Source organism: Marmota monax, unplaced genomic scaffold (genome assembly GCF_021218885.2).
Source record: "Marmota monax isolate L192 unplaced genomic scaffold, Marmota_monax_Labrador192_F-V1.1 WCK01_AAM20220418_F8-fsc00073, whole genome shotgun sequence".
NCBI lineage: Eukaryota > Metazoa > Chordata > Mammalia > Rodentia > Sciuridae > Marmota > Marmota monax.
In genome coordinates this window covers 7,861,189-7,888,063 of record NW_026692846.1, presented here as the reverse complement: position 1 = coordinate 7,888,063, position 26,875 = coordinate 7,861,189, and the positions used below count along the sequence as shown (strand labels likewise).

Here is a 26,875-nt window from a genome sequence, read left to right as displayed (position 1 = left end):
CTGCTGAAATATGGCCTTCACCAGCAGCTCCAATCTCCCTCAAAAATGTGTGGCCCCTCAAATGTGGGGCTGCTTCTCCTCTACTTCTGTTTTCTCTCAAAAAGACATGACCCATCTGTGCAAAGCCTCTGCTTTCAAGTTTTATTTTGGAAGCAGCCCCCTCCCTCATCTAACGTGAACTCCTCAGCCTTGTCCTGTACACGGCAAGCTGAGGAGCCTACCCAGCCTCGGACCTCCTAGGCACTGCCTGGGCTGGCAAGCGGAAGCTGGCCAAATTTGAGTGTCTCCAGACAGCAAAAAGAGCACAGGATCCTGAGTCCCATCATCCTGCGCTCTGCCTCTTGCTTAGGTCTTACTCGGGGACAGTTATTCAGACTGCCCTCTGAGGACAGGGCTGAGAGGGATTCGGAGGTAGGAAGAGAGAAAGAAGGAATGGAAATACATATTATCCTGCACTGGGTTAGATAAAGAGAGGCACAACAGACCCAGGGGAACCAAGGTCATCCTGCCATGAGTTGTCGTGGACTGGCCACAACAGGGGCACTGTGGCAGGGGCCAGCAGAGCATCCGTTTCGCTTATATCCAGGCTCCATCTGGATCATCTCCAAGTAGAAGCAAAACCCAAAAGAACCTGCATTAGCCTGGAACTCCAAAGTTGTACCCACATGGGACAGACATGCTGAGTCCCCATTTTCTGCTCCTGAAAATAAAGGCAATCACTCCTTGCTTCCAGGACTGAGGTGGCCCCCACCTTGTGGCAACAGCAGGTCCAACAGGCAACCTGTTGTTTCCTTTGTTTTTTACACAACCTCACCTGATCCATGAGCTTCCAGGAAGCCGATCCCAGCTATTCAGTTACTTTATAAATAGAGTCCTAAGCAGAAATAAGGAGGAATGGAATGGGAGAAAAATCTTCACCGGTCACCTTTGGCTTGCGGCATTAGAATTCCATCAGAACAAAGAGATGGTGATGGAAAATCCCTTCTGATTGAGGCCACTTGTTTGAAATGACTATTAAATCAACCATCACTGCAAAAGCAAACTTTATGTAAACCTCAAACTTGAAGGGGCACTAAAGTACTTAGAGGAAGAATTACCATAAATTCAAACTGTTATTAGTAATAACAACTAGAGGCATAAAAGTGAGAGTGCCTCCTATAACTGTTTATCCAGGCTTACTGAAAAAGGTAGTATTTTGCATAAGTAAATTTCCAGCAGTTTTCAGAAAACTTACTACACTTTTTTTTTTTTAATGAAACTGACATTTACCCTTTTTCAACAGTGGTATTCTTTGAGTATTGTCTATTGTCTAGTGTCTTCCTGAAGACAGACATCTGAATGAGGAGAACTTTGATCTTTCTTTGATGATATGGATTCATTGCTGCTGACATCCCCTCTTGACGTGTACAGTTTAGAGCTGCTGGGCATGTGAGGACCGTGGCCTCCGGAACCAAGGCCAGGCAGCTGGGCTCCAGCTCCCCCTTAGTGCTAGCCCATCCCAGGTGGTAGGCAGATAATGCCCCACAGCAGCACACCAACATCCAGGCCCTAATCCCTGGAACCCAGACACGCTACTTCACACAGATATCAAGTTGAAGATCTTGAACTGGGAGAGGATCCCAGATTGGCCAGGTAGGCCCACTGAAATCACAAAGGGAAGCAGGAGGGTCCAGGTCAAGGAGATGAAGCAGGGGCAGGAGGGGTTGGGGGGCTCTAAGCCAAAGTGTATAGACAACTCTAGATGCTACAAAGGATGAAGAAAGAGATGGCCCTGGGGGTCTCCAGAAGGAAGATCACCCCCGACCCCAAATCAGACACCTGGTCTTTGGACTGCTGATCAACGTTTGTGTTCTAAGCCACTGCATTTGGGGGGATCTGTTCAGCAGTCACAGGAACACATTGGCAACAGGGCTGAGGAAGCACCTGTTCCAGGCTGTCCTGGCAGGAGGCCTTCCAACAGGGCCCGCCTCCTGAATCTACTGGTCTACCCAGCATGCAGAGGTTCACCACCTAGTGTGAAGGAAGCACCCAGAGGAGACCCAAGGAGCAACTTGCTATGGGTGCTTTGAAAACACAACTAGAGTGTCCCAGCATCTGTGTAACTTGTGCAATGGCGAGTCAGAACAGCAATAGCTATGGCAATAAAAATACAATTTCAGAAGTCTCTGTACTTCAGGAGCCAAACCTCAAGCAACTGCAGACTCTGCCTGATAATTCTCTGTGATTAGTACATCAGTTTTGATTCAAGGAGGAATGGATCTGCATGAGACTTGGCACAGAGCCAGGTAGGAGAACAGGGAGGAGGAGGCGCCAGGGCTGGCTTAAAGTGACAGACACTGAGTTCACATCTGCACCCAAGACCCCTCCACCCGAGCAAGTCTGAGGTAACCACGTCTTGCTCGATGGTTCACTGTAAATCAGCCTGAGCTATCTGCCCATCAAGCTTGCACAGTGCGTTTTATAGTATGGGTGCAATTATTTCCAATTGGTCAGAAAAAACTGTCAAAGAGAGTGCAAGTGGACCCACACAGAAGGAACCTATAAAATGGGACCCTGAAATCAGCCCCACCGCCCCCACCATCACAAAGACACAAGCCCATGGAGACGAGCCACAGAAACCCACAGTGTTTCATCTAGCAGCCCCAATCACAGCCCAGCCTTAGCCCTCTGCTGAGGTGAGCGGGAGGAAGGATGGGGACAAGGGTGCTGCAGAGAGACCGTCTCACCAAAGCAGGCTGGTTGCTCAGGAACCATTTGCTTCCTGCTTCTTGAGACAGATTTTTAGAAGTGGCCACGGGATAAGTGGGGCTACTTTACCCCAGAGTAATTTGGCTTTTTAAGGGACAGGAAAGGGAGTGGGTAAAATCTCCACACTTATTCTTCCTAGACTACTTCAACATGTAGCCATGGTATATTTTATTATGAATTGAAGATGTGAAGGCAAACAATATGCTTCCTCCACTCAGACCTGATTTCCTTTCTCAACTCTTCGCTTGTCTAATTATTACATATCATAAGAGTGCTTAAAACCTGGGTGACTCTTCTTTGTGAATTTTACCAGGAAACTTCTTAACTACGGTGTATGAGGAAAGGTTGGACTGGAGGAAGTGGAGACCCAAAGGATTCAGCCCTCAACTTCAAAAGCTTTTCACCGCATGATTAGAGAATTCTCGTTTGATCATGTGATACCAAGCGCTGCACAATTCAGCTCCCTCGGTGGCCGTGGGTGGGCAAAATCACGTGTGAACCCCCAGACTACGTCATGTGTAAGCCTTTTTAAAGTCAAAAAGGGAAAATGTGTTACAACATAATTTTTGCATTAAATCCTTGCACACTGTTAGCATACATGCAAAGTATTTGATCAGGCCCTTTACAGATCCATTTCTCTCTATAAATATTGCCTGGCAAACCTTTTAAGTGAAACCTTCACCCAGAATGGCCTTCCTAAGGTACAGTAATAAGCTCCTTTGGGAAACAGAAATGCAATAAACAGGGATACATCACTTTAAATAAGCCACTAAATGTGAAAAATTAAGATTTGCAAGTAGGTAGAGGAGAGGTAATTACTCAATTCCTTTTTACTTCATTAAAAGATGCCCAAGAAGATTCATTTAATAGTGGGTTCCTCAACCATATTTTAAAATATCTAATTCACAAGAATTTGATTTAACATAATTATCTGAGAGATGAAATGGGATGAAATAATTGACGCTTTTTGAGTACTATTATACCCCAACCACTTTATGCAGGGTATTTCACATTTTTTCCATTTATTCACTCTATAAAAAATTCACAGACATGTACTATAAGCCAGGTGCTGTTCTAGGTACTAAGAGATTAAAAAAAGAAAATGTAATTAAGTCAAAAATCCCTGCTCGTCGAGTTTACAATCTAGTACATGACTCAGAAAACTGAAGAGTACATTGAGAAAGGCCTAGGAGAAACGATAAGCAACATGGATGAGCATGAAGTGTTGGCAGAAGAGTTCCCATAGTTGAAACAACAGAAAAGCCAGGTAGAAAAACCAACAAGGGAATGTGGAGGACTGAGGGGTGCCGAGACTCTACACCCACGGAGAACCTACGGAAGAACTTTCCTGGAATAGGACTCTTCAGTGAAGACCTAAAGGGCAGGGACAGGGTGTCCACTGAGACAAGGGAGAAGAACTCTCCAGCTAGGAGGAAGGTCCCCAGCCAATGCCCTGTGCATACCTGGGAAGTTTAAGGGACCGAGAGGTGTAAGATGTAGGTGAGCTGGGACCTGGGCAGAGCAGAGGAGATGAGAGCAGAGGGCGTGTGGACAGGCTGCAGGGCACCTAGGGCTTGGGGAGGATCTGGGCTTTGACTTGAAATAAGCGCAGATATAAGAAAGGTGACGAACTCTGGCGTGGGACCTTGACCTCTGCGTCAGCACAGTCACTGGCCCTATGTTAAGAGCAGCCCCTGGAAGTGGAAGTGAGAGAGCCGCCAGGAGGTGGCTGCTAGAATGGAGGCAAGTGTGTCTCCCTCTGCAGGTGAGGATGATGGTGCTTCCCATCCCACAAGGTCATGCTGGCTCTCAACTATCTGCTTCATCACTTCTGACATACACATTTTTCACACTTTAGTATCCGGGAACTGGAAGGTTTGCAGCTGGTTCCTCCAGTCAGAGCCAGTGGCACCGTGTGAGCAGGTGTAAACTTGATCTGATTGCTCATATCGTCACCTCAGTTAAATTACACATACTGGTGTCAGTATCTGCAAGGAATTTGATTCATTTTGAAATGCCTTCAAAAAATTTTGAACTTTTTTCCCCCCCTATATATTTATATTGCTCTTGTATAGTTGAAAAGTCTCCCTTGCAGGTGCAGGCGGGGGCTCTGCTCTGCCCCTCCTCCAATTGGTGTGAGGTGTCTACCACGGCCAAGGACCTGAACAGACACTTCTCAGAGGAGGACATACAATCAATCAACAAGTACATGAAAAAATGCTCACCATCTCTAGCAGTCAGAGAAATGCAAATCAAAACCACCCTAAGATACCATCTCACTCCAGTAAGATTGGCAGCCATTAGGAAGTCAAACAACAACAAGTGCTGGCGAGGATGTGGGGAAAAGGGTACACTTGTACATTGCTGGTGGGACTGCAAATTGGTGCAGCCAATTTGGAAAGCAGTATGGAGATTTCTTGGAAAGCTGGGAATGGAGCCACCAATGACCCAGCTATTCCCCTTCTCGGTCTATTCCCTAAAGACCTAAAAAGAGCATGCTACAGGGACACTGCTACATCGATGTTCATAGCAGCTCAATTCACAATAGCAAGACTGTGGCACCAACCCAGATGCCCTTCAATAGACCAATGGATTAAAAAAATGTGGCATTTATACACAATGGAGTATTACTCTGCATTAAAAAATGACAAAATCATAGAATTTGCAGGGAAATGGATGGCACTAGAGCACATTATGCTAAGTGAAGCTAGCCAATCCCTAAAAAACAAATGCCAAATGTCTTCTTTGATATAAGGAGAGTAACTAAGAACAGAGTAGGGACGAAGAGCATGAGAAGAAGATTAACATTAAACAGAGATGAGAGGTGGGAGGGAAAGGGAGAGAAAAGGGAAATTGCATGGAAATGAAAGGAGACCCTCAGGGTTATACAAAAGAACATACAAGAGGAAATGAGGGGAAAGGGAAAAATAATACAAGGGGGAGAAATGAAGGTCAGTAGAAGGGGTAGAGAGAGAAGAGAAGAGAAGAGGGGAGGGGAGGGGAGGGGAGGGGGGATAGTAGAGGATAGGAAAGGTAGCAGAACACGACAGTCACTAGTATGGCAATATGTAAATCAATGGATGTGTAATTGATGTGATTCTGCAATCTGTATATGGGCTAAAAATGGGAGTTCATAACCCACTTGAAGCAAAGTGTGAAAGATGATATATCAAGAACTATGTAATGTTTTGAACAACCAACAATAAAAAAAAAAAAAAAAGAGTTCAAAGCCAGCCTGAACAAAATCAAGGCTGTAAGCAACTCAATGAGATCCGGTTTCTAAATAAAATACAAAATGGGGCTGGGGATGTGGCTCAAAAAAAAAAAAAAATTTTTATTTTAAGGGCTGGCAATGAGCTCAATGGCAGAGCACTTGCCACGTTGAAGGTGCTGGGTTCAATCTTCAGCAACACACACACACACACACACACACACACACACACACACACACCTGTTCTAAACATGAATGGTTATCATGTCCACCAAAGTTAAAGACAAAGCACCAGGGCATGAATGAGTGAAGCAGGTATTCACACCTGAGGGAGGACCCACATGTTTTCCTGCAAAGCAATAACACCTGAAAGGAAGCTCAGGAGAGCAGACAGAGCTGAGTTATAGTGAGTCACGAGCCCATGTGGCAAAGGACAGCCTGCTGCACCCACCCCAAAAAGGTTCAATTGAAAGGAGCAGAAACTCCCAAAGCCTTTGGAAAAGAGGACAGAATGAGGAAGCAGTAAGAAGGAAAAGCATTTCATGCTCTCCTGCAGGATCCGAGAGCACCAGCAACAGACTCACAGAGTGGGCACTACAGCCTGGAAGAGCATGCTGGAGACAAGGGCAGGCATCTCTGTGCCCAGGGTGCCCAGGACCACACAGGGGACTACAGACACTTGGTAAATGGCCAGAATCACTCATAACAGTGGGAACATAATTCAGGAAAATTACCAAATTACTTCCCTATTTTTCTTTTTTATGTACATGAGAAATATATGATAAAATAAGTGTATGTTTAATTTTTTTTAAAGAACGAAGCAAGAGTTAATATCCACTTGGACTAAAAAGGATATTGTGAGGTGCTGAGAAGCAGGAGATTCCAGGGTTGTGCTGAGAGAACTAAAAAGGATTCACCTAGAAGTAAGCAGGGATCAGCCAAATCTACCCTGCTTCCTGCTTTGTGCAGTTATAAGTTAAAAATGGCTTTTACATGTTTTTAAAAAGGTTTATAAAGACAAAAGCAAAGGCAAAAGAAGATATTTCAGAAACTGTATATGCCTAAAATATTTACTATCTCTTTAACAAGACTGGCAGCCCCTGGGCCACAGGAGCCTGGGTCTGGAAAGGAAGATCCGCAGCCAGTTGACCAGGCCAGTTTGAGGAGCCCCTTAGATGTCAGCCTACAAATATCCAGAGGCAATTACAGCAGCAGGTCTAGGGCCTGGGGCCTGGGCTGGAAATACAAGTTTGGAAGCCCTCCACATAAATGGAGTCTAAAGCTGAGACTGTGGAGAGGGAGAGCATGGAGCATGTAAGCACACCAAGGAAATCACCAGGGACAGAGCCCTGTAGCCGTCCAAGAAGCAGACAGGAGGACAGAACAGGAGCCTGGCAGGGGCAGCCAAAAAAAGCAGGAGAAAGTCCAGGGAGCATGGGGTGCAATCTGCTCATTGGAGCTTCAGACCCCTCTGGCACAGGGTGTGTAACTATAGGGTGTGAAACTATCCTCACTTGATGTCGAATGAGGCTCAGAGAAGCAATCTAAACTAAGTCAACTTGCAATAAGTAGCAGACAAGACGCAAAGCCAGGCCTCCCCAGCTCCACTTACCACTTGTGGCTTCTCTACAGAAGGACCTATGAAATCATACTGATACAATAAATACAATAAAAACCAAATGATCTCTGACAGGCTCTGAAGCAACATTTACTGTTAAATAAAAGGCTGACTATATGGTTAGAGCTTCAGCCAGGCAGCCTAGGGATCTCTGTGCACACAGTTCCTGGTGAATACAAAGCTCAGCACAGATGAAAAGGAGTGGCTCGGTCTTCCCCAGAGAGGAAGAGGAAGGCATTTTTCATAACTTGACTGAAAAATTCCAAGTTTATAAAAGAAGTAATAATTAAATGAGAGCTAAAAAATATTGATAAAAATTAAAAGAAAATGAAATAAAATAATGTAAATGTGTATAATAAAATTCTGTTAAAGCAGTATCTTACAAAACAATGACCTAGAACAAAAATCATTGAGATAGACCAACATTTCAGAACCAGACCCTGCATCCTAGGGAATCCCAGCTCTGCAAAATAAGTCTGGAAAAATTGATTTCTCTATAAAGATGCCATATTGATAGAAAAACATGTGATAGAAAAACAGCACACTGAACTTCATGAATACACAATTTAATAAATGTTATGAAACTGAGATTGGGGCAAAGAACAGGTAGCCAATTATCAAAGAAAAGCAAATGGATAGATAACACTCCACATCACCCAGTTGCTAAGAGTCTCCAGGGGAGGGGAGGGGAGGGACCAACTCCTGCAGCTGTCTTCCTGCCTTCTGGTCACCATATAGGCAAGATAAGAGGAAGAGGAGGCCTAAGAAAGGAAACCAGAAATCTATAAAAGGGCAGGACCCTCCCTCTCACTCAGACACCATCTCTGGCCTCCCTTCTCTCTGAGGAGTCAGAGGAGCCCTCTCCTCTCCCTCCCCAGCCTTCTGTTTCTTAAATAAAATTTAACTTTTTGCTCTTGCCTCAGCATTTCTCAGTTGTTTATCTCCAATATCTGGGAAACATTACCTGATCCTTATTTTCAAGACTGTTATTAGCTGGGGGCTCTGCCGGGATTGTCACTGAAGTAAGCTCCTCTGCACCCTACATTTTTCTGAGGTGTGCCCTTCTGTCACTTTCTGGAGGACAATAATGGGTACCCACAAGCTAATTAAATACAGGTAGTGCAAGACAACATGCTTCAAGACTCGGGCAAGGGAATTCAGGACCTAGGTGTCTCCTAATCACCTATTCTCTGCATTAGGCATGTTGGGTTCTGCCAAAGCCATTTCTCACTGTCCCATCCAGGCTCATAGCATATCTGGCATTAGTAGACAGTGTCCCTAATCCCAGTTTGTCTTTGGCTACAAGGAAAAAAAAAAAAAAAAAGGGTTGACACAACTGCAAGATTCTGGCTGGGGCCACTAGCTAAGGGATCTTAGAGATTTCTCTGTGGATCTCCTCTCCAGACACCAGAGGAATATGCTCCACTCTAAGTCATTTTCCCCATGGGTCCTCACATTTGGAAGTTTATAATGACAAGAAGACATTAGACATTTGCTGCTAACCCTCAATCCTGCAGGGTCTGTCACAGGGCAGACCAGAGTGCTTCATTCACTCTCACCAATGAGGCAACAGTAAATCAGGCAAGACCACGTGGCGATAGACGGGTGTTGCTGATTGTGAGAAGCTTGTTGGGAGATGACCCTAACAAAATGGAGTCTCCTCTGGTCCAGGAGCCTGGGTTCTATTTCTCATACTGAGGTGGGAGCTTCATTTTCAACACTTATGCCAGGTTCACCACTAGTCTGAATACTGAAAGGTTGGGATTCAGTCTGAACCACACACGCTTAAAAAGTGCCTCATTTTCGTCTGATAATTTTCTGCATCCAAACCACCTGGGGGAACAGACTCTGGTCTCCAGAGGAAACATAAACTATAGCATCACACCTTAAGAGACAGATTCAACAAAAGAAAAAATGGTTAAAATGCCTTATATATGAGGTTTTGCTTCTCAAATTCAGAACATCAGCTTTCCTTACTTCTTAGATTGTGCCAGATCCCTAATTCTCTCAGACTTGCACATGAAATGTAAGCTATAGAGGCAATCATCCAAAACTACTTTTTAACCAAAGTTCAAAAAAAGAAAAAAAGGTATCACTTTAAATTCAAGCTGCTTGTGAGACCTAAATGGCTGGCATCTTACCTATTCTTGCACTCTACCACCTGCTTTCTAAATAGGTTGCTCCCTAAACACTACAGCACAGGGAGGCAAAATAGGATGGTCCCATATATACAAGTCTTCCTTACCCTGAGACTCTTTACCTGAGGATGTCAGGATTCTCACATTCTTCAAATAACTGGACATACTCTAATCTCACCCAAAAGTGCCATCTGATCTGATAAAGCAGTTCTGCATGCTCCTTTGTAGAGTAATTATGGACATGTCATTGTTTTAGAACTCCTGTTTTAAATTTTCTATATTTTTGAGCTTGTGGTTTTATAGTGAATTGACATTTGATCCTGTGTGCCTAAGTTAATATATTTTTCTGATAAGTTTTATTTTATCTAACTATAGAAGTTTTTAATACTCTCTGTTCAGAGGTCAATTTTTCAAGGATTAGCTCTCAAATACATTGGAAAAATCTACTTTCACAAAATCATAAGAAAGACACAGACATGGTGATTTTGAGAATAAATCTGATAGCCATCAAGGACAAGTGTCACCTGAACCCTTGATTTCAGTGTCCACAAAGGCTATTGGACTTTACATCTAACATTTCCAGCTGTACAAACCTGCCCTATATTTAAGTCATAATGTAAAAGTCTGGGAGGCTCCATTTTAATTTCTAACAGGTTAAAAACAGATTACTAACAGGTTACTATTAGCATTGTCTCCAACCTGTAGAGATCTACCTATAAAGAGCTACAACATCTTTGTTTCCTGAATGTTTATTTATATGTGCATACCTATGTATTGTATTGTTGTGTCTACATATGTACTTGTGTCCACACATCATGTATATGGTATCAAAATTGGTATATAGATAAATGATCACTCATAAATCAAAATTTAAATGAGAAATGGACCAAATACCTTCCAGTTCACGTAACTTCAAAAAAAACTTCAATTTAAATTAGGTAAACAGATGAGAGTAAATATGTCTTTAAAATTATTAACTCACAAATTTTTCTTTATGGTCAAACAATTAAAAGAGTTTTAGTTTCTACAAAATGTCTAGAATGTAATATCTATTGCCTCCAGGATTTTGCTCCAACAGGGAAGAGACAGCTAATACTTTTAACTACACTTCTCTGTTATCTTGGTTTTTACTGTTAAAAATTAGTAAATCAGTTTTAACATCTATGGGATTAATCATAAACGTGTTTGTTAGCAAAGTTAAAGTTCTAAAACATCATCTGCTAAGTATAAAATCAACAACTCTTGACTTCTTAAATTCCAGAAGGTAATATATTTAAACACTAAATGTGTTTTCATAAATTGGTAAATGGAAAAAGGCTTACAAATGCTTTGGTTCTGTGTCTTCACTATAAACCAGGTTACTATTAGATATAATTATACATACAAAGAGTACAAAAGTTTTCAATTGAGGTTCAATTAAATTAATATAAAAACAAACTATTTCATCTTATTAAAGTAGAATAATTTGTCTAAATTCAGAAATTTCACAAGGACTGTTTCAACATGTGAATTAAAAAGGGGTCAACAGCTAGGAAAGAGACAGAAGAAAGGTCTAGGGATGGAAATATATTTTAGCATGAAAGTAGAAGGAAAAAGAAATGTTTCTGGATGAGAAAGTCTTTTGTGTAGTAAAGTAAAAAGCTGTAGAATATCTAAGTAAATTATAGAAGGTTACTGGAGGGTAAATCTCAAAAAGTTTATGTGTGACTAAGTGGCTATAATTGGTACAATCTGTTAAAGCTATTCAAGGTTTTTCCTAAAGTCAAATATTATTGTACTGCTATAAACCAAAACTTTAATCCCCTATGTGTTAAAAGTAATAAGGGTTTCTGCAATCTGCTCTTATCTATCAAGATAATTTCTTATGTATCAAGATAATTTCTTATGTCTATTAAGTTTTATTCTTTAAAGAAACTAGTCTAAAAAGAATTAGGGTTGAAGGGCTAAGGCTGTAGCTCAGTGGCAGAGTGCTTGCCTAGCACTTGTGAGTCACAGGGTTCAATCCTTAGCACCACATAAAATAAACAAATAAAATAAAGAGTTAGGGTTTATATAACATTCCTAAAAGGGAAACCCAAACTGCTTGCCCCACATCACCCACTCTTAGCCTGAAGCAGCTAGAGTGGTCATCTCCCATTCCCCATCACAGTAGTAAGGGTTCCCTAAAGGACAGATAATCAGTGTAGATAATGAATGACTGGGTCAGAAAGATGGGGTCTAATTCAAAAGGAAATAAAATGCTAATACCTCCAGAGCATTTTCCCCTCCTCCTACCTGTTACCATCCATCTCCAGGGAACTCTCTTCCCAAAGCAAGGAGTTGTTAATGAGTACCCCTGTGCAGCTCCTTTCCCACCTTTTGGGCAGGTGTAGAAAATAGGGAGAGGCATGCCCAGGGTGGCTCCTTTCACCTTTTGTTCATTCCCACCTTTTGGTCACATATGCAAGATAAAAGAAGGAGGGAGCATGAGATGAAACGCATAAAGAAGAAATCTATAAAGGATCAAGACAACCCCCAACTCCCTCAGGCACCAGCTCTGGACCCCTCCTCTCTAGAGGAGTGAGTCAGTCAGTGTCTGTCTGTCTCTCTCTCTCTCTCTCTCTCTTTACTTTTTATTGATTTTTAAGACCATTATCAAAATCATAAACTAATAATTGTCCCCCAATGAGGAAAGTTTCTTTTATCACATGGGTTTCTCACATCCTCCCTCTAAGGCAACACTGGTGATCCAGGGCCCACCTGGGCAGACATCCTGACCATTGCACAGCCTTTTTCCACACAGCCCAGATCCTCAGCCACGCCTGAGGCCACTGTGCCCATTCCAGTCCCCATGAATGCCTCCTGACCCTGCTACCACAGCGCAGGGAACACTCCAGACTCCCCTGGCTCTGGGGACAGCTGCTCTTCATGACTGAGGATTTCAGCAAGAAATGTGCAACGACGTCAAGAAACATGATTCTTGCTGAGATGTTGACACAGAGGAGAGATAAGTAAGGCTACTGCTTGAGGAGGTACAGAATTCACACTCAACAGATGGCCTTGATGCCTTTACTAATCAACGCCTGGCTGCTTAACCCTCATAGTTTTTATTTTGATTATGGATGACCGTATGCAGATAGGACTGTACAAGTTTTAACAGTCATGACTCTGGCTCCATTTCTCCCTTCACCAAGCCCTTAACCAATCACTTCGCGGAATCCCAGTCAACCCAGGGCCTCTCCCCTCAGTCCCTCAAGCTCAACCCAATTCCTGCCAAGGATCCACACTACAGGACTGATGTTCAGAACATACACACAAGGCACGACCTAACAGCTATACTATCCCCTAAGTTCTGAAGTTAACGATCACTGCTGAGAAATTTGACCTTCACAGGAAACTAATTTTTGTATATAATTATGGAAAATTTTATAAGTAAAATTTATAGATCTGGAGTATTCACAAGTCCCTAATACAGCTGGGGTTTCTAAGTAAAAATTACAGTTATTTAAAGCCTTTTGTGGTTTAGCTGCCTTTTTCTTAGAACAAATCTCCTTTCCTGGGTCCAGCCCATGCCAGGGGACACATTTCAGTGCTAGGCCTCTCCACCCTCCTAGATTCTTACCCTGGTCCCCAGGGCTCCAGAGGCCCTCCCACATTCCAGTACTCATCCTCACTGTGGCCTCCCCGCCAGCCCCCAACCCACCACATCTCAGCCTCCCTGAAGGCAGGAGCTGGGTCTTGGAGAGGATTTGGGCTTGTACTTAGAATGAAAGCAAATCAGCACAATTACTGACCTATCCTGACAGAGGATCCTGGGGCAGAAGTGGGAGAGCTGGTAGGAGTTTGCTGCAAGAATAGAGGCAAGGTGTCTTCTTATGTAGACAAGAAAGATGGTGCCTACAGACTAGCACCCTGAGAATCTACCATCAGGATTGGCACACACATAATCAGCCAGTGGTTCTCAAGGAGTGAATGAAACCAAGAATCCACTTGGTATATTTCACAAAGTCAAGTCTTTAGGTTGAGCCTCAGTTTGAACTGAACACAGGAGCCCTAATGTGGCTTGGATGAAAAGGGCACAAGCTTGAAAAATCAAGCCAGGTGCAATCAGAGTTGCCTCTTTGGGTCTCCAAGCTCCAGGTGGAATGGTGGCTAAGGAAGGCAGAAACTCTCTGAACCTCAAGGCCTTCTGAGGATGCCTCACTCCAGGAAGCTCTCTCCCCAACATCTCACTGACACAACTGCATCCCAGAGTATTCATCCTGCACCTTCTGGAAGTCAGGCAGGGAACAAAGAAAGACAGGCCAGAACCTTAGTGCACCTTGGGAAGATCCACTCTCTAAAACCATCCCTGTTCCTCCACCCCCGTGCACCTGCCCCAGGGACACCACAGCCTCTGCTGGGTTTGGCTGGCCAGCCTCAAGCCACAGATCTGCAGAGCACCACTGGGGTGGCTGGCTCACCATCAGCAGTGTGAAGTAGCTTGTGGCTCTTCAGTGTTCCTTTGGATTTGAATTTCTTGCCACACATGTCACACAGGTGGGTCTTCTCAGTGCTGTGACGATTCATGTGAGCCTTCAGGTTGCTCTTGCTACGAGTTGCATACTCACATAAAGAACATTTGAAGGGCTTCACACCTACCAGGGGAAAAAAGTACATATCATTTTCACATACACACTTGCATGTGTGTGTGTGTGTGTATGAATCCAAAGGAACAGATTTACATTGACAGTGTCCATCTGAACAAGGAGGCACACTTGCTCCTCCTGAACACACTCCACACTCTCAGTGCCAGGCTCTTTCCAACCTGTCCCTCACATAAGAATGCTCTTTCCTGCTGGGCAGACAAGTTGCCTCCCCCCTGCTGCCTTCTCTGACCTTCTCACATAGATTTCCCACCTGTCAGGGTTCCCAAATCCTATAACCTTACTGCTAGAATGTTCACAGCACAATACTGAAAGCTATTCACATCTGCATTGCCCCGTAGTCTGGGAAATCCCAGGGGACAGAAACTCTGAGCAACTTACAGAGCCGACAGTCATTAAATTCAATTGAACTGAGTTAAAATAAACAAAATCAAGGACCCCAAGGGCCTTTGCAAAAATCAACGTGATTGGGCACTCAAAATCAAATGTGAAAACAAACATTAATTCATAGGATTAACAGCTTTATAACACCATTTTGGGGCCAATGACTCAAACTGTAGGAGCACCTGGCATCAAACTATTCCTTTATTCAACAAATATCTATAGGGGACCTACTTTTACACTAACCTCTGAGGGCTAATCTTGAAACTGAGAAGGCTTGGTCCCTGCCCCAGCTGTCCAGAGGGAGATGCAGACAAGTAAACAGCCATTAAAGCACAGGTAATATTTTATGAGGGTCAGAGATAGCGGGTTCCCTAGCCCTAAACACAGGGTAATGCTTGGCAGGCCAGACATTTTCACCCACTGTCCATAACATCTATGACTTTGGAGTTGAGAAAATGGAGGCTTTAAAGAGACTGTAGGATGTGTCCAGGGGCATAGACACTTATGGGACTAGCATACTTCACAGTCCACCAAAGCCCATCATGGAGCTGGGGTTCTGGAGATAACAGTAATAATCTAACCACAACCATAATAAGCTGCGTGACCTTGAACTAATGCTTAGAATACAGACATCATGTTTGTAAGTGATAAGACCATCAACCACCTCCCAAGGAACCTCTGGCTGCTGGCCTGTGTTCTGGGCAGTTCACATCTAATACACCTGCATGAGAACAGGCTGCAGCCTGGTCCCAGCCTGGTGAGCAGTCTTTCTGGATCACATGCTGATCCAGTACCCTGACCAGGCTCTCAAACACCAGTCGCAGCTATGGACAGATCAGCAATATCATCACTAAGGAGGAGTCCACACAAGAGGAATACACTTCATAAATGTGAGAAGAATTGAATTATGTTCAGGTACTATTTAACCAAGTATTCTTCTAAAAGGTTAAAGAGCTCAGGAATGCAGACAGAGGCTCTCCCACAGTCCTAAGAAGACAAAGACCTAACTTCTGTTCTTCATCTTGAGAGGAGAGAGGAGAGCCACACTGCAGCTCAGAGACTCCTCACCCTCCCAGTGCCCGGCTGTGCCTGGATGGCTGTGTACCTCTACACCCTCATGTCACGTGTGGTCAAGGAAGAGGTGCAGCTGAAGTGGCCAGCCTGGCTGTGAAGACCTCTAGCTTCCCCGGGAGGCAACCCCACTGGGAGGGACCAGATTCTGCCCCCTCCATGCTCCTTTGCTCTTACCCACAGGAGCCAGTGTTTAGAACAGCTGTGGGGATAGTCCCAGTGCATCACTCAACCACAATGAAACCCTGAACAAAAACAGATCCTCCGAACAATGAATGTTATGTATATAAAAACATGGCTACACATAGTTAATTATTACAGCTACTTCCCATGTTTTCTTTATTTTTCTTGGTATTTTCAATGTTTTCCTCTTTTATTTACTTGGTTGTTATTTCTATTTTCCTTATTCCGTGTATCATTTTGAGAGAGAACAGAGAGAATGAATAGTTATCATGTAGGGGTCAATTCCATGGAATCAAGTACTGCAGTGTGCACAAATATGCTTTTTTTCCTACATGATTTCATCACTATAGAAATAGTCAGACTAGCCAAAAAATAATAATATCAGGACTTTCCAATGAAAAGCAGAAGTCCTTGGTTTTTCTGAAACTTTATCAGAATTCTAAAATTGCTTAAAATATTAGATTTCTCCCAAATGGTAAATACACATCAAAGCACATCCCAAGGGGGTACAGTAGCATCCCAGGTCTCCAGCTCCAAAGCAGGAAGCCTTTACTGTAGGTTTTACACCAAGACCTCATTGCTCCAAATCCCTGGTGGTTTATATTCCCACGGTACCTGTCTCTAAGGTTACTGCAAGTACTGAGTCCAATAGTGTGAGCAAAGCACTGAGCACACTGCCTGGCAGCCCACAAGCATCAGTAAATGCCAATAAATGAAAAAGCACCTCCCAGCCTTGGCCTCTGGTCTCCAAGCCTCTGGCTCCTCCAGGCTCCTATACCACCAGCTATGCTTCTCTTTCCTGGACTGTTGGCCTCTCCCTTCCTAACAGTTCCCCTCGTGGCTTACAATAGGTCATTTTTATCCCACACTGCAGAAAATACCTCATCCTTCAGCCCCTCTTTAGTCTTGTTCTCCCCCTGCCACATTTCAGGCTCCTAACAGGCAGGCAAGGGGCTACTGCTAAAGTCTAGAGGGTCTCCTCCTGGCCCTCGCTCCTGCCTCATCCTTAGTCTCTAATAGAACCTCAACCTCCAACTTCCTCTAATCCCAGAGAGTGGCTTGGCTCCAGGTGCTTCCCACAGACAAGCCCCGAGCACAGCCCACATCCTCTCTGCATGACTTCATCTCCACTTGGCACTCCCACCTTCAGAATCTCTCCCCATGACATGACTGGCAGCAATCCACATGCCTGCAGCCATCGCTGCCTCTGTTCCGTTCACTTGTAACAACACAACAGTTCTTCATGCCCGCTATGGCAATGCACCATGGCAGGCACCAAGCCATTGCTGTGAATAAGGCAGTGTCCTGCATCTGGCACCTGCTTTCTGGCAGGGGAGGCATGGTGATTTAGCTCAGTACAACTGACCCAGAGCAAGGAAGAAGTGCAACCTCTGCTCACTGCAAATGCAGCTGATCAGGTAATGATGCCATCAATGATCTCAGCTGGCTGGTGGACACAGCTCTCTAAGCTAAAGAAAGCCCATCCGTAGGGACGTGAGGACAGGGCTTCCTCCCCATAGACTCCCAGAGTGAAGCATGGAAGCACAAAACTGAATGGCTGCTCCATATGGAAAGACAATTGTTTACCTTCATGAGCCCAAATATGACGCTGAAGGTCTGAGCCATTCTTCATGAAGTAGAAATCACAATACGGGCACTTCATAGCTCTCTTTCCAATGAGCCCCTTCAGCTGGACCCTCCTCCCAAGAACCTCAGAAATGGTGTTCATGGAGACCTCTGAAACAGAAGTAGACAGCAGTCAGGGAGATGAAGGCCCTCGGCCCAGGGTAGCAGCACCTACGCCTGCAGGCGCAAGTCAGGACATGCCTCATGGTGTCATGAGATAGCATTTTTGTCTAAAAAGCTATATCAGAATCTGAAAAAGCTTCAGATACAACATCTGTTGACCATAAAACACAAGGAGTGAAGAAAAATCCAAAGCAATAATCAGATGAATGTAGAACATAACACAGTCTCTACAAAAGAAACTCAGTTTCTCTCAGAAATCAATAGCATGGAGAAAAGGTCTGGGTGGGAAGGCTGGGGGGCCACAGGCAAGTGACATAATCACTAAACAAAAATGCCTGTCACTTAAGATTAGATGAGCAAATACAAGTAGAAAGAAGGACTCACTGTTAATTTTGCTTTTCATGGTGACACAGTGGTTAGGTTGAGAAAACTCTGACTTAGTATGATATGATTCGTAAAGTTTTCATGGGGAAATGGCATATCATATTCTTAAAAAAAAGTTTATAAGGTAGATACACAAACAGAGAATCTGCAAAATGCAGATGCTTGTGAAAGCTGAGTCATGGATACATGGAGTCCTTAACTTCTTCAGTGTACTTTCAAATTTGAGGTTTTCCATAATAAAGTTTAAAATAATGAAGAAAGAATGTTTCACCTCTCTTCAAAGGCTGGAAATTTTACATGACTACCTTTGGCTCACGTTAGGCCACTGGTCACTTAAGACACAGGTTACCAAGTGAAGGACAGAACTGGGCCTTCACAGCATCAGGTGGCCCATGTGCTGTGACACTGATGAGGGCTCAGGCAGTCCATTCCCAGAGAAACAGAGGTGTTTACTGCCCTTCCCTTATTTATCTGCCTCAGTGTCTTGTCATTCACAATCAGCGAGTCGGTTCCTTTATGCCAGGGCAGATGGGAAAAGAGGAAAGAGGAAAGGAGCAGAGAGCCACATGTCCGGACTGTCACACATTTACACAGTGCAGAGGGCTGGCGTCTGCTCTCCCTGGCCCTGCATGTGTAGGGGGAAGCCCCACCTCAAGGATCCCGTGGGGGACAGGGAGAGTACAAGCGGCCAGCACACCACAGTGTCAGCAGGCGGAGTGGCCACAAGAGCCTCCCAGAGGATAGGGCTTTGAGGGAGGATAATGAACAGGAATTAACCAGGCAAGGGAGTGTAACTTCCTCGTGTGGATGCCCAGGTAGTCATGGGTCACACATCTGAGCAGTATGGGGTGAGAGGTCCACACTGTCACTCCAAGTCAGGGAAGCCTCTCAGCCTGGTGGGGCCAATGCCACTTATGCACCACCACTTTGGATAACACCAACTTAGGACAAGGGCCAGGCATAAGGAAGGATCTAGGTCAGAGCTGAAGCTGAGGAGACCCATGGAAAGGCATCTGGGTTCACATTGAAGGGGAGAGGGGTCACTGAAACCACCAGGGGTGGAAGAAGGCAGAGCTAAAGACCAGATGAGAGCAAAAAATGAAACAGCTACATAGCTATCCCAGCTTTAAATACGAATGACTATTTCCCTCGAATTTAGCATGTCTTCATCCCTCTTCATTCCCACATAGCACAGTTAATGTAAAATGCTGAGTTTTAAAATAAACATAAGCATTTTAAAATTAAACTTCCATTCCAAAATCCATAACCTTACCAGGATGGTTGGTCTTGATGTGTGACTTTATCAATCGATCTTCTGAAAAAGACTTTTCACACACAGGACAAGAATAACTCCTTTTGTCCTTAATAGAAAGAGAACACAATCGATTGGCCATCTGTAGAAAAGTAACTTCCACCATCACCATCGTCACTACCACCATGACCACCACCTCCACCATCAGCAGTGGCAGACACATGGTGCACTCTTCCAAGAGCTTAACTGCCTCCACTGGGCTCTGCACAGCCCAGAGAGCTCAGTGGAGGGGACGGGAATCAGCTCTGTCTCAGGAAGGGGCTTAGAAGCCAGTCCTGGGGCTGGGGTCAAGCCACAGTCCTAACACCTGGACCAGTGCTACTCCACAACCCAGCAGCAGACTGCACTCCCAGGGATGGCTGTGTGCTCTGCAGGGGTTCATGTGAGTCACTATACTGAGATTCCCAGCAACCACAAAAGGAAAGAGCTGCTCATGTTCATGTTATAGATGGAGAAGTTGAGGCCAAAGTCTGAGAGAAGGGTCGGGTGTTAGAATAGGAGTGTCCAGGTGTCCCCGCAGGAGGCCTCTTGCCACTCCAAGACCTTCCTGCAAGGCTGCAGGAAACGAGTTCATTCTGCACCAGTGGCAGTTTGGTCAACCGTGATCACCGGTGTTACACACCCAACCAGGAGCAGCTCTCAGGATGACCCCACCATATACTTTGCTCATCTCCCTGTCTCCCAGAGCTCACTTGAGAGCTACTTCACATCAGTTTTCCCCAGAAGAGTCGGTGTTATGAGTTAAACTGAGGTCCCCACAAAATTACTATAATGGAGTCCTGACCTCCAATAGAATGTGACCTTCTTGGGAAAAAAAGGTTGCTACAGAAGTGACCCAGGTAAAATGAGGTTGCCAGGGTGGGCCGTAATCCAACATGACTAGTATCCTTATAAAAAGAAGAAATTGATATACAAATTCAGGGAGAATTTCAGGTTGAGGCACCCACAGGCCAAGGACATTGAGGCCAGGACAGAGTCCTAGGCAGATGCTCCCTCACAGTCCTCAGAAGGAAGCGACCGGCTGACATGCTGACCCTGGACTTTCAGTCTGAGACCACAGATGCCTGCCGTGTAAGCCACCCAGTGTGGGCTCCTCTGACATACCTCCCAAGCCCATGTCTTGTGGACAGCCAAAGCCTGGTGGGAAGGACCTCTGCATGCAGACGAAGGAAACCCGAAAGCAAGACTCACAGAAGCCCTTGGTTAAAGAGACACTCTGGACCTGGGAACAGTCCATGCTCACATGAGGGTTGGCGGCAGAATTCCCACCTGGGAACTCAGCACCCCGTAAGTGCATCCCTGCCTCAGTGAAGGGAAGGCATGCCCACAGCCCATGCCACACCCACATACCACCAGCACCACACCACACACACAAGAACGTGCCCAAGGTCATGCCACCACAAAGGGCAGGGATGGAAATCCAAACCAGGCCTCTGGCCTCCAGAGCGCTCTTGTGAGGCTATGATTAGAGGCACAGACTCAGGTCTCAGAGCCCCCGAGGTTCCCCCTTAAGAGCTAGGAACTTGCAAGGGATTTGACTTTCCAGTGCCTCCGTTTCATCTTCTATTAAATGGCAATAAAAACAGTGTCTCACTCATGGGGTCCCAAGGATGTCAAGAACATACAGAGCAAGTGGGGTTTTCATCCATCTCGGCTCACATACTACACTTCGGCATGTCATCCTGCAACTTGGCACAAGACGCTGACCTTATTTTGGGCTAGTGTACCCCAGAAATCTCTATGAGAAGGGTATCTAAATGAGTACCCCCAAACTCCTCTGTGGGTTGGTTCTCTGTGCTATTGCACAATATCTCCTGAGACTGGTGTTCCCCAGAGCACACTTAGGAAAGGGGATGTTGAATTAAGAAACAAAATAAAAGTCTCTCAGAACAGTCTGAACACATTTCCCCCCAAACACTGGGACCCAGAAATGCCTGCCAAGCCCACATGTCTGAGTCCAGGCAATTCCCGAGGACCCATCCTGAGCTCTCTGGCCAACCACAGATCCTACTGCAACACTAGGCTACGTCAAGCAACTTATTGCTTCTCGGTGTACTCCTGACACTGTCCTGCACTGCCCTCGACCTTGTGCTCACAGTGCCATGCTGGAAAGACGCACTGAGCCCTCCCTGCACCATCCTGGAGGAGGCCCCACCACCCTAGTGGCCCCTGAGCACCCTCATTATCAGGGCTGATGGAAGTGTTCAGAAGGGCTTTGAAGGAGTTCACACTGATCTCCTGGGGCCCTTGCGATTTGATTTTCTTCTTTTAATCCCTGATAGTCTGAAAGCAATTTATCTTAGAGCTTATAAGGACTCCTCTTTTGTGATGCCTTTGAAGACTGCCAGAAGGACACAGACAGTGTTGGAGGGAGTTGGGGAAAGGGTGGACTCTTGGAACCCATTTACTTCAATTTCAAAATATCAGTTTCTTCCTGGAGATGAAGCCCAAACACACACAGCAAATTTAAAAAGACCTGTGGTTTAAAGAACTCCTGGCAGGGGCTGGGGAGTGGGAGAGAGGTCAGGTCATATGAATTCGAAAGAGCCCAGGCCTTGGAGTCTGTGTGTTCAGATGGAGGCACCTTCAAAGCAATCAGGACCCTCTGAAAGAAGTGGGGTACCAGCATGAGCCACGGCATGGCAAGTGGTAAGAGCCAGCCTCAGGTCCAAGGTGCACAGCCCAGTCACTACTCGGAGCTCCTTGAGGAGGTGGCTTGGGCCCCAAAGGACTGAAAACCAGCACTGGGTGACAATATCAAACTGAACCTCCACACCACATGTATGTAACCCACGCATGAGTAAGTGGCCCTATGAAATACCCAATATCAAGTCACCGAAACACAGGCAGGGAATTTCACACTAACAACTTCTCACAAATAAATTCTGTGGTCATGGGGTTTACTTACCTCTAGAGCCTCACTCACTCATTCCTCAAAGGTTACAGGACCCCGTTACGTGCCAGGGATGAAGGTGTGAAACCCAGGGCACACTAGCTCACTAGAGAGACACACCCATACTCAGAGCCCACCAATCAGCGCGGAGGGAGGAGGCCCAGGAAATGCGGCGCTTAGGTAGGGTGGGTTTGATCAAGTTAGAAGCACCTGACTGAGGACTGTGGCAGAAGATTTTACTTTCCACTGGTGACAGTCCTGTTTTGCCACGACATACACTTTCAGTGCTAATCTCAGCTCTTGCTAATATACAGATATTCTACATTCAAGCTCTGGTCGCCTAAGGCCTCTTGCACAGTAGATGAAATGCCCCAACAGGACCACAGAGAAACCAGCTTGCTTTGTGATCCAATAAGACAAGACCACATTCTTACAGCTCTTGAAAAAGAAGAACACCATATTCAATCACTTTAAATAATGGTTTCCTCTACTCGATAAAAATACATACTGACCCGAAGTACCTGTTTATTTCCAGAAAGATATCAAAGGTAGCTTCCTCTACCTTCTCTGGGTTTTGCTATGTATGTGCACATGTGAATATGGCATAATGAATCCCACCATTATGTATAATTATAGTGTACCAATAAAAATAAATGAACAGGTTTTGTTTTTTTTTCCCCTAACAAAAAACAGAGAAAGTCCAAGGCACAGGGAATGAAGTGTCATGTCACACACCATAAGCCTGGCTCCCTGCTGTTTCACACTTCTGTCAGGAGGAACTGCTTTGACAGGATCCCAGAGTGCCCTTCAAATTGTGACGAAAGTGGGAGCCCAGGAATTGCACTCTAACAATTGCCCCCACTGGACTGAGACTCAGGAGGTCACTGATTACATCACGGAGGTCAGAACCAATCCCCATGGATTGTAAGCCACAGACTTCTAAAACAGGACCCCCTGGAGGTCGCCCACTTGACAGCACAGCCAGCACACTGATGCACTCACAGAGGAATGCTTAACCTTAAACCCAGGACCCAGAAAGCAGCCCTCGCCCTGGCTATGGGTGAACACTGCTAAGTAGTTCTATTTTATTCTATCCTATTTTGTTTTTAAAATAGCTAGCCATGCCATACTAAATGGATTTCACAAGCTTCTCATGGATCATGACCCATGAATCTTTCCTCTGAAAGAATGATAACCTGGGTGTTCTGGACTTATTTTCTAATTTAATCCTCACAACTCTGAGAAATAGGAGACAGGACCTTATCCCCATTTTACATGAGAAAACTGAGGCTCAGGGGAGATAAGCAATTGGCCCAAAATCACAGAGATGGATATGAGATCTGAACGTCAGCATATCAGAACCCAAAGCCCCCTCTCCTTCTCCTAAAATTGTGTTTTCTGAAGTCTCCTCTTTACAGAGTTTATACAATGCTAAAAAAAAAAAAAAAAAAGAATTTGCTCTGGAAATGTCATCGACTAACTTCCTTGACTAGGTCCCCAAATTTCCTTGATGCCGATACAGCCAGCCCTCCATATTCATAAGTTTCTCATCTGTGGATTCGACAAACTGTGAATCCAAAATACTGGGAAGAAAAGTCTGTACTTTTTCTTGTTATTATTCCCTAGTCAACAGTATAACAACTGTTCAAATGGCATTTACTTTGTTTAGATAATATAAGAATTCTAGGAACAATCTGAAATACCTGGGAGGTTATGCATAAATACTACACTAATCTATGTAAGGACCTTGAACATCGTTGGATTTTGGCATCATGGGAAACCTAGAACCAATCCCCATGGATACCAAGAGATGATTGCATATCTTTGATTAAGAACTGACACCACAGAGTTACGAATGGAAAAGAGGAAGTGGTGGGAAGAAGCTATGCTAGATGTGCACACTCTTTTCAATCATTATATATATCTTTAGCTAAGAAAGAATGGGCAGAGTCACAGAATTGGCAATTTGCCAAGTTATCCCAGCATCCTAATGCAACAGGAATGGACCTAGATATAGGCCCTTTAAAGGGTAAGAGGGCTGCTATTTTAAATGGCTTTAGTTTTTGCTCTGCATGGAAATCTGAGCTCAAAGCAGTAAAAGCTGAAGCTAATATGGAAAATCCCAGCCAGAATTATAGCAAAACCCGCTCCCATGGCCAGGGTCATGGGTAAAGGAAGAAAGCTCCAGTCTCCATGCTTTTCCCGATTAACAGTGCCACTCCCTAACCCAGCCAGATGCTGCCCTGATGGGAACCTCAGCTCCACCACGAGGACATCCTTAGGCTCTTTCACTTCTCACTCGTTCCCCCATCTCAGAAAGCAGGGAGGTGTCACTCCACTTTCTGCAGAAGGGAAACAGAGCTCAGAAAAATGAAGACGTCTGCACAAGGGTACAGAACTGGAGCTGCCACCCTGTCCTGTGACCTACATCCCTAAGTTCATCGGCATCACGGCAATGATGACACCACTCCCGACGAGAACAAGGGCAATGAAGGGCCCCTGAAGACAGCACTGCTGAACAAGGATGGGGCGCAGTTTCTTCTTACAGCTTTCAAATTTTTGAAAATGTTTTTAAGGATAGTCTATAGTTGGGAGCTCCTCCCTGTGACGTTACCACCAGAAATACAGCTTCAAGTGTCCCTCAAACTCAGCACAGTGCAGAGCATCCACACAACACAAAGCCATCCAGCTATGACAAGGAGCATAGTGTGAACACAAGCTACACTACCGATGACAAGATGAAAGACACAGTCACAGAAGACCGCGGCTCAGGCAGAAATGTCCATAACAGGCAAATCAAGAGATGGAAAGTAGGGGCTCAGTGAGTGACGAGAGCTAATGGAAATGGGCTTCTTCATGGGATGACAAATGTGTTCTAAAATTAATTGTGCTGATAGTCACATAATTATGGATACAATAAAAGCTACTGAATTTCACATTTAAATGAGCAAACTGTATGGCATGTGAATTATATCTCAATAAAACTATTACCACAAAAAAAAATTCCTGGTAACTTTCCTTGCAGACCCTGAATTCCTCGTAGAACATCTGGAGAGAGCAGCTTCACTATCAGATCAAATGCATCCACATTCAGGGGAGCAGAAGACTTCCCAGTGCCGGCCTGCCCATGGAACCCGTGGCTTCATTACAGAAATAATTTACAGGCTCAAAGGCAAGTGTTGTCTAAACTCAAAATACTGGTACCTTTTTTCATAAATCATGCTCCCAGCATAGCAGCAACAGCACAAATGTGGCACAGAATCAAAAAGCTTTCCCTGGGCTTGTGCCAGAGAGTCTCCTGGGCCCTGGCCCCCGCGTCCTCTTGCCTGACCCAGATCTGCTCATCAACTTCAGAATCCTCCTTGCAGGCCCTCCCTGGAGGGCACAGGGCATGAGGCACTCTGGTGACCTGGCTCACACCCACTGCCTACTGCCCTCACTGATCGCTTCTCCCCAACAACAGGAAGAGTGCCTAGAGGCAGGGACCCACCTTACCCGTACTTGAAGTCCCAGCTGGAGATGATGACCTCTTGCTTCAGAAGGAGCAGCAGCTGTTCATCTCTGAACAGGTCTCCTTTGTGAGACTTGCAAATGTCAGTGTGGCCAAGGAGGAAATCACACTGTAACACTGCTAAGAAAACGCGCATGCTGACGACAGGCAGGGCAGCATGGCTCTCACGGGCTGGCCAGGTCACGCTGCCGTGCTCAGCCCTGCACCTCTCCATGAGCAACGCACAGAGACCTTCACTAACATAGCGTGGGCCACACAGCAGCACAGAAAGCACCCACGCAGCCTCTGCCCTCCAAGGACAAAGCCTACCTCCACCTGCTCCTCCAAATGACAGAGTGGCAGAAAACCCACCAAGAACCCTGTGGCTGAGGATGACTGGCCAACACAATGGGTACAATGCGGGGCAGGAAGGAGAGTGTAGATAAGAAGCCTCCTGAGCTGCCCAGGTGGTGAATAATCCTCTGCTCCTGGAGATTACTAAGTAAATAGCGCACAGGATGCAAGTAGCCCCTACCTCCCCAGGTGCCTTCGCCTCCCACTGATAAGACAAGCACTTAGAAGGAAGATTTAAACCCACAGAAAGAGAAATGCCAGCGACAAGAGGAATGGAGGCTTCTGACTCAAGCCAATGACCTCGGGGATGTTTCCAACACTCCCCTGCTGACTGCAGGCCCCCAGTGTGGCAAGAAGCTGAGCAACAACATGGAGCAAAAAGATAGCTGGGTTAGACCAGAAGCCTCCGGGAACACACCTGGCATGGGAGCAAAACCCGAGTGCGGAATAAACGAGGCAGCCCAGCCGGCCAAGCTCATCCACAACTGGCCCCAGCTGTCATTCACTCAGCCTAAGGCTCAAAGCCTGGAAATCCAGGGTGCTACAGTCAACAGTGCTTATCCAGGCCAGGCACTGTTAGAAGAAACTGACAAACGTCCCTCACTTCATCCTCAGCTCAGCATGGGTAAACTGAGGCACAGAAAGGTGATGGGACTCAGCCCAAGGCTGCACGTGGGAAATGGGGTGCCAGGGTTAACGCCCAGCAGTGTGTTTC

The 26,875-nt window shown here is 45.3% G+C and overlaps 1 protein-coding gene across 7 annotated transcripts in view; it reads right to left on the bottom strand.

The window, feature by feature from the left end:
• Zfat (zinc finger and AT-hook domain containing) overlaps positions 1 to 26,875 on the bottom strand; it is a 180,581-nt gene that overhangs the window by 80,974 nt on the left and 72,732 nt on the right. For all 7 annotated transcript variants that reach the window (XM_046449067.2, XM_046449063.2, XM_046449065.2 and 4 more), the window contains 3 exons: positions 19,385 to 19,472; positions 17,566 to 17,715; positions 14,158 to 14,331 (listed from right to left, as the gene is read on the bottom strand). In XM_046449067.2, coding sequence (XP_046305023.1) covers positions 14,158 to 14,331; positions 17,566 to 17,715; positions 19,385 to 19,472 — 412 coding nt within the window. The remainder of the gene's footprint in view (positions 1 to 14,157; positions 14,332 to 17,565; positions 17,716 to 19,384; positions 19,473 to 26,875) is intronic.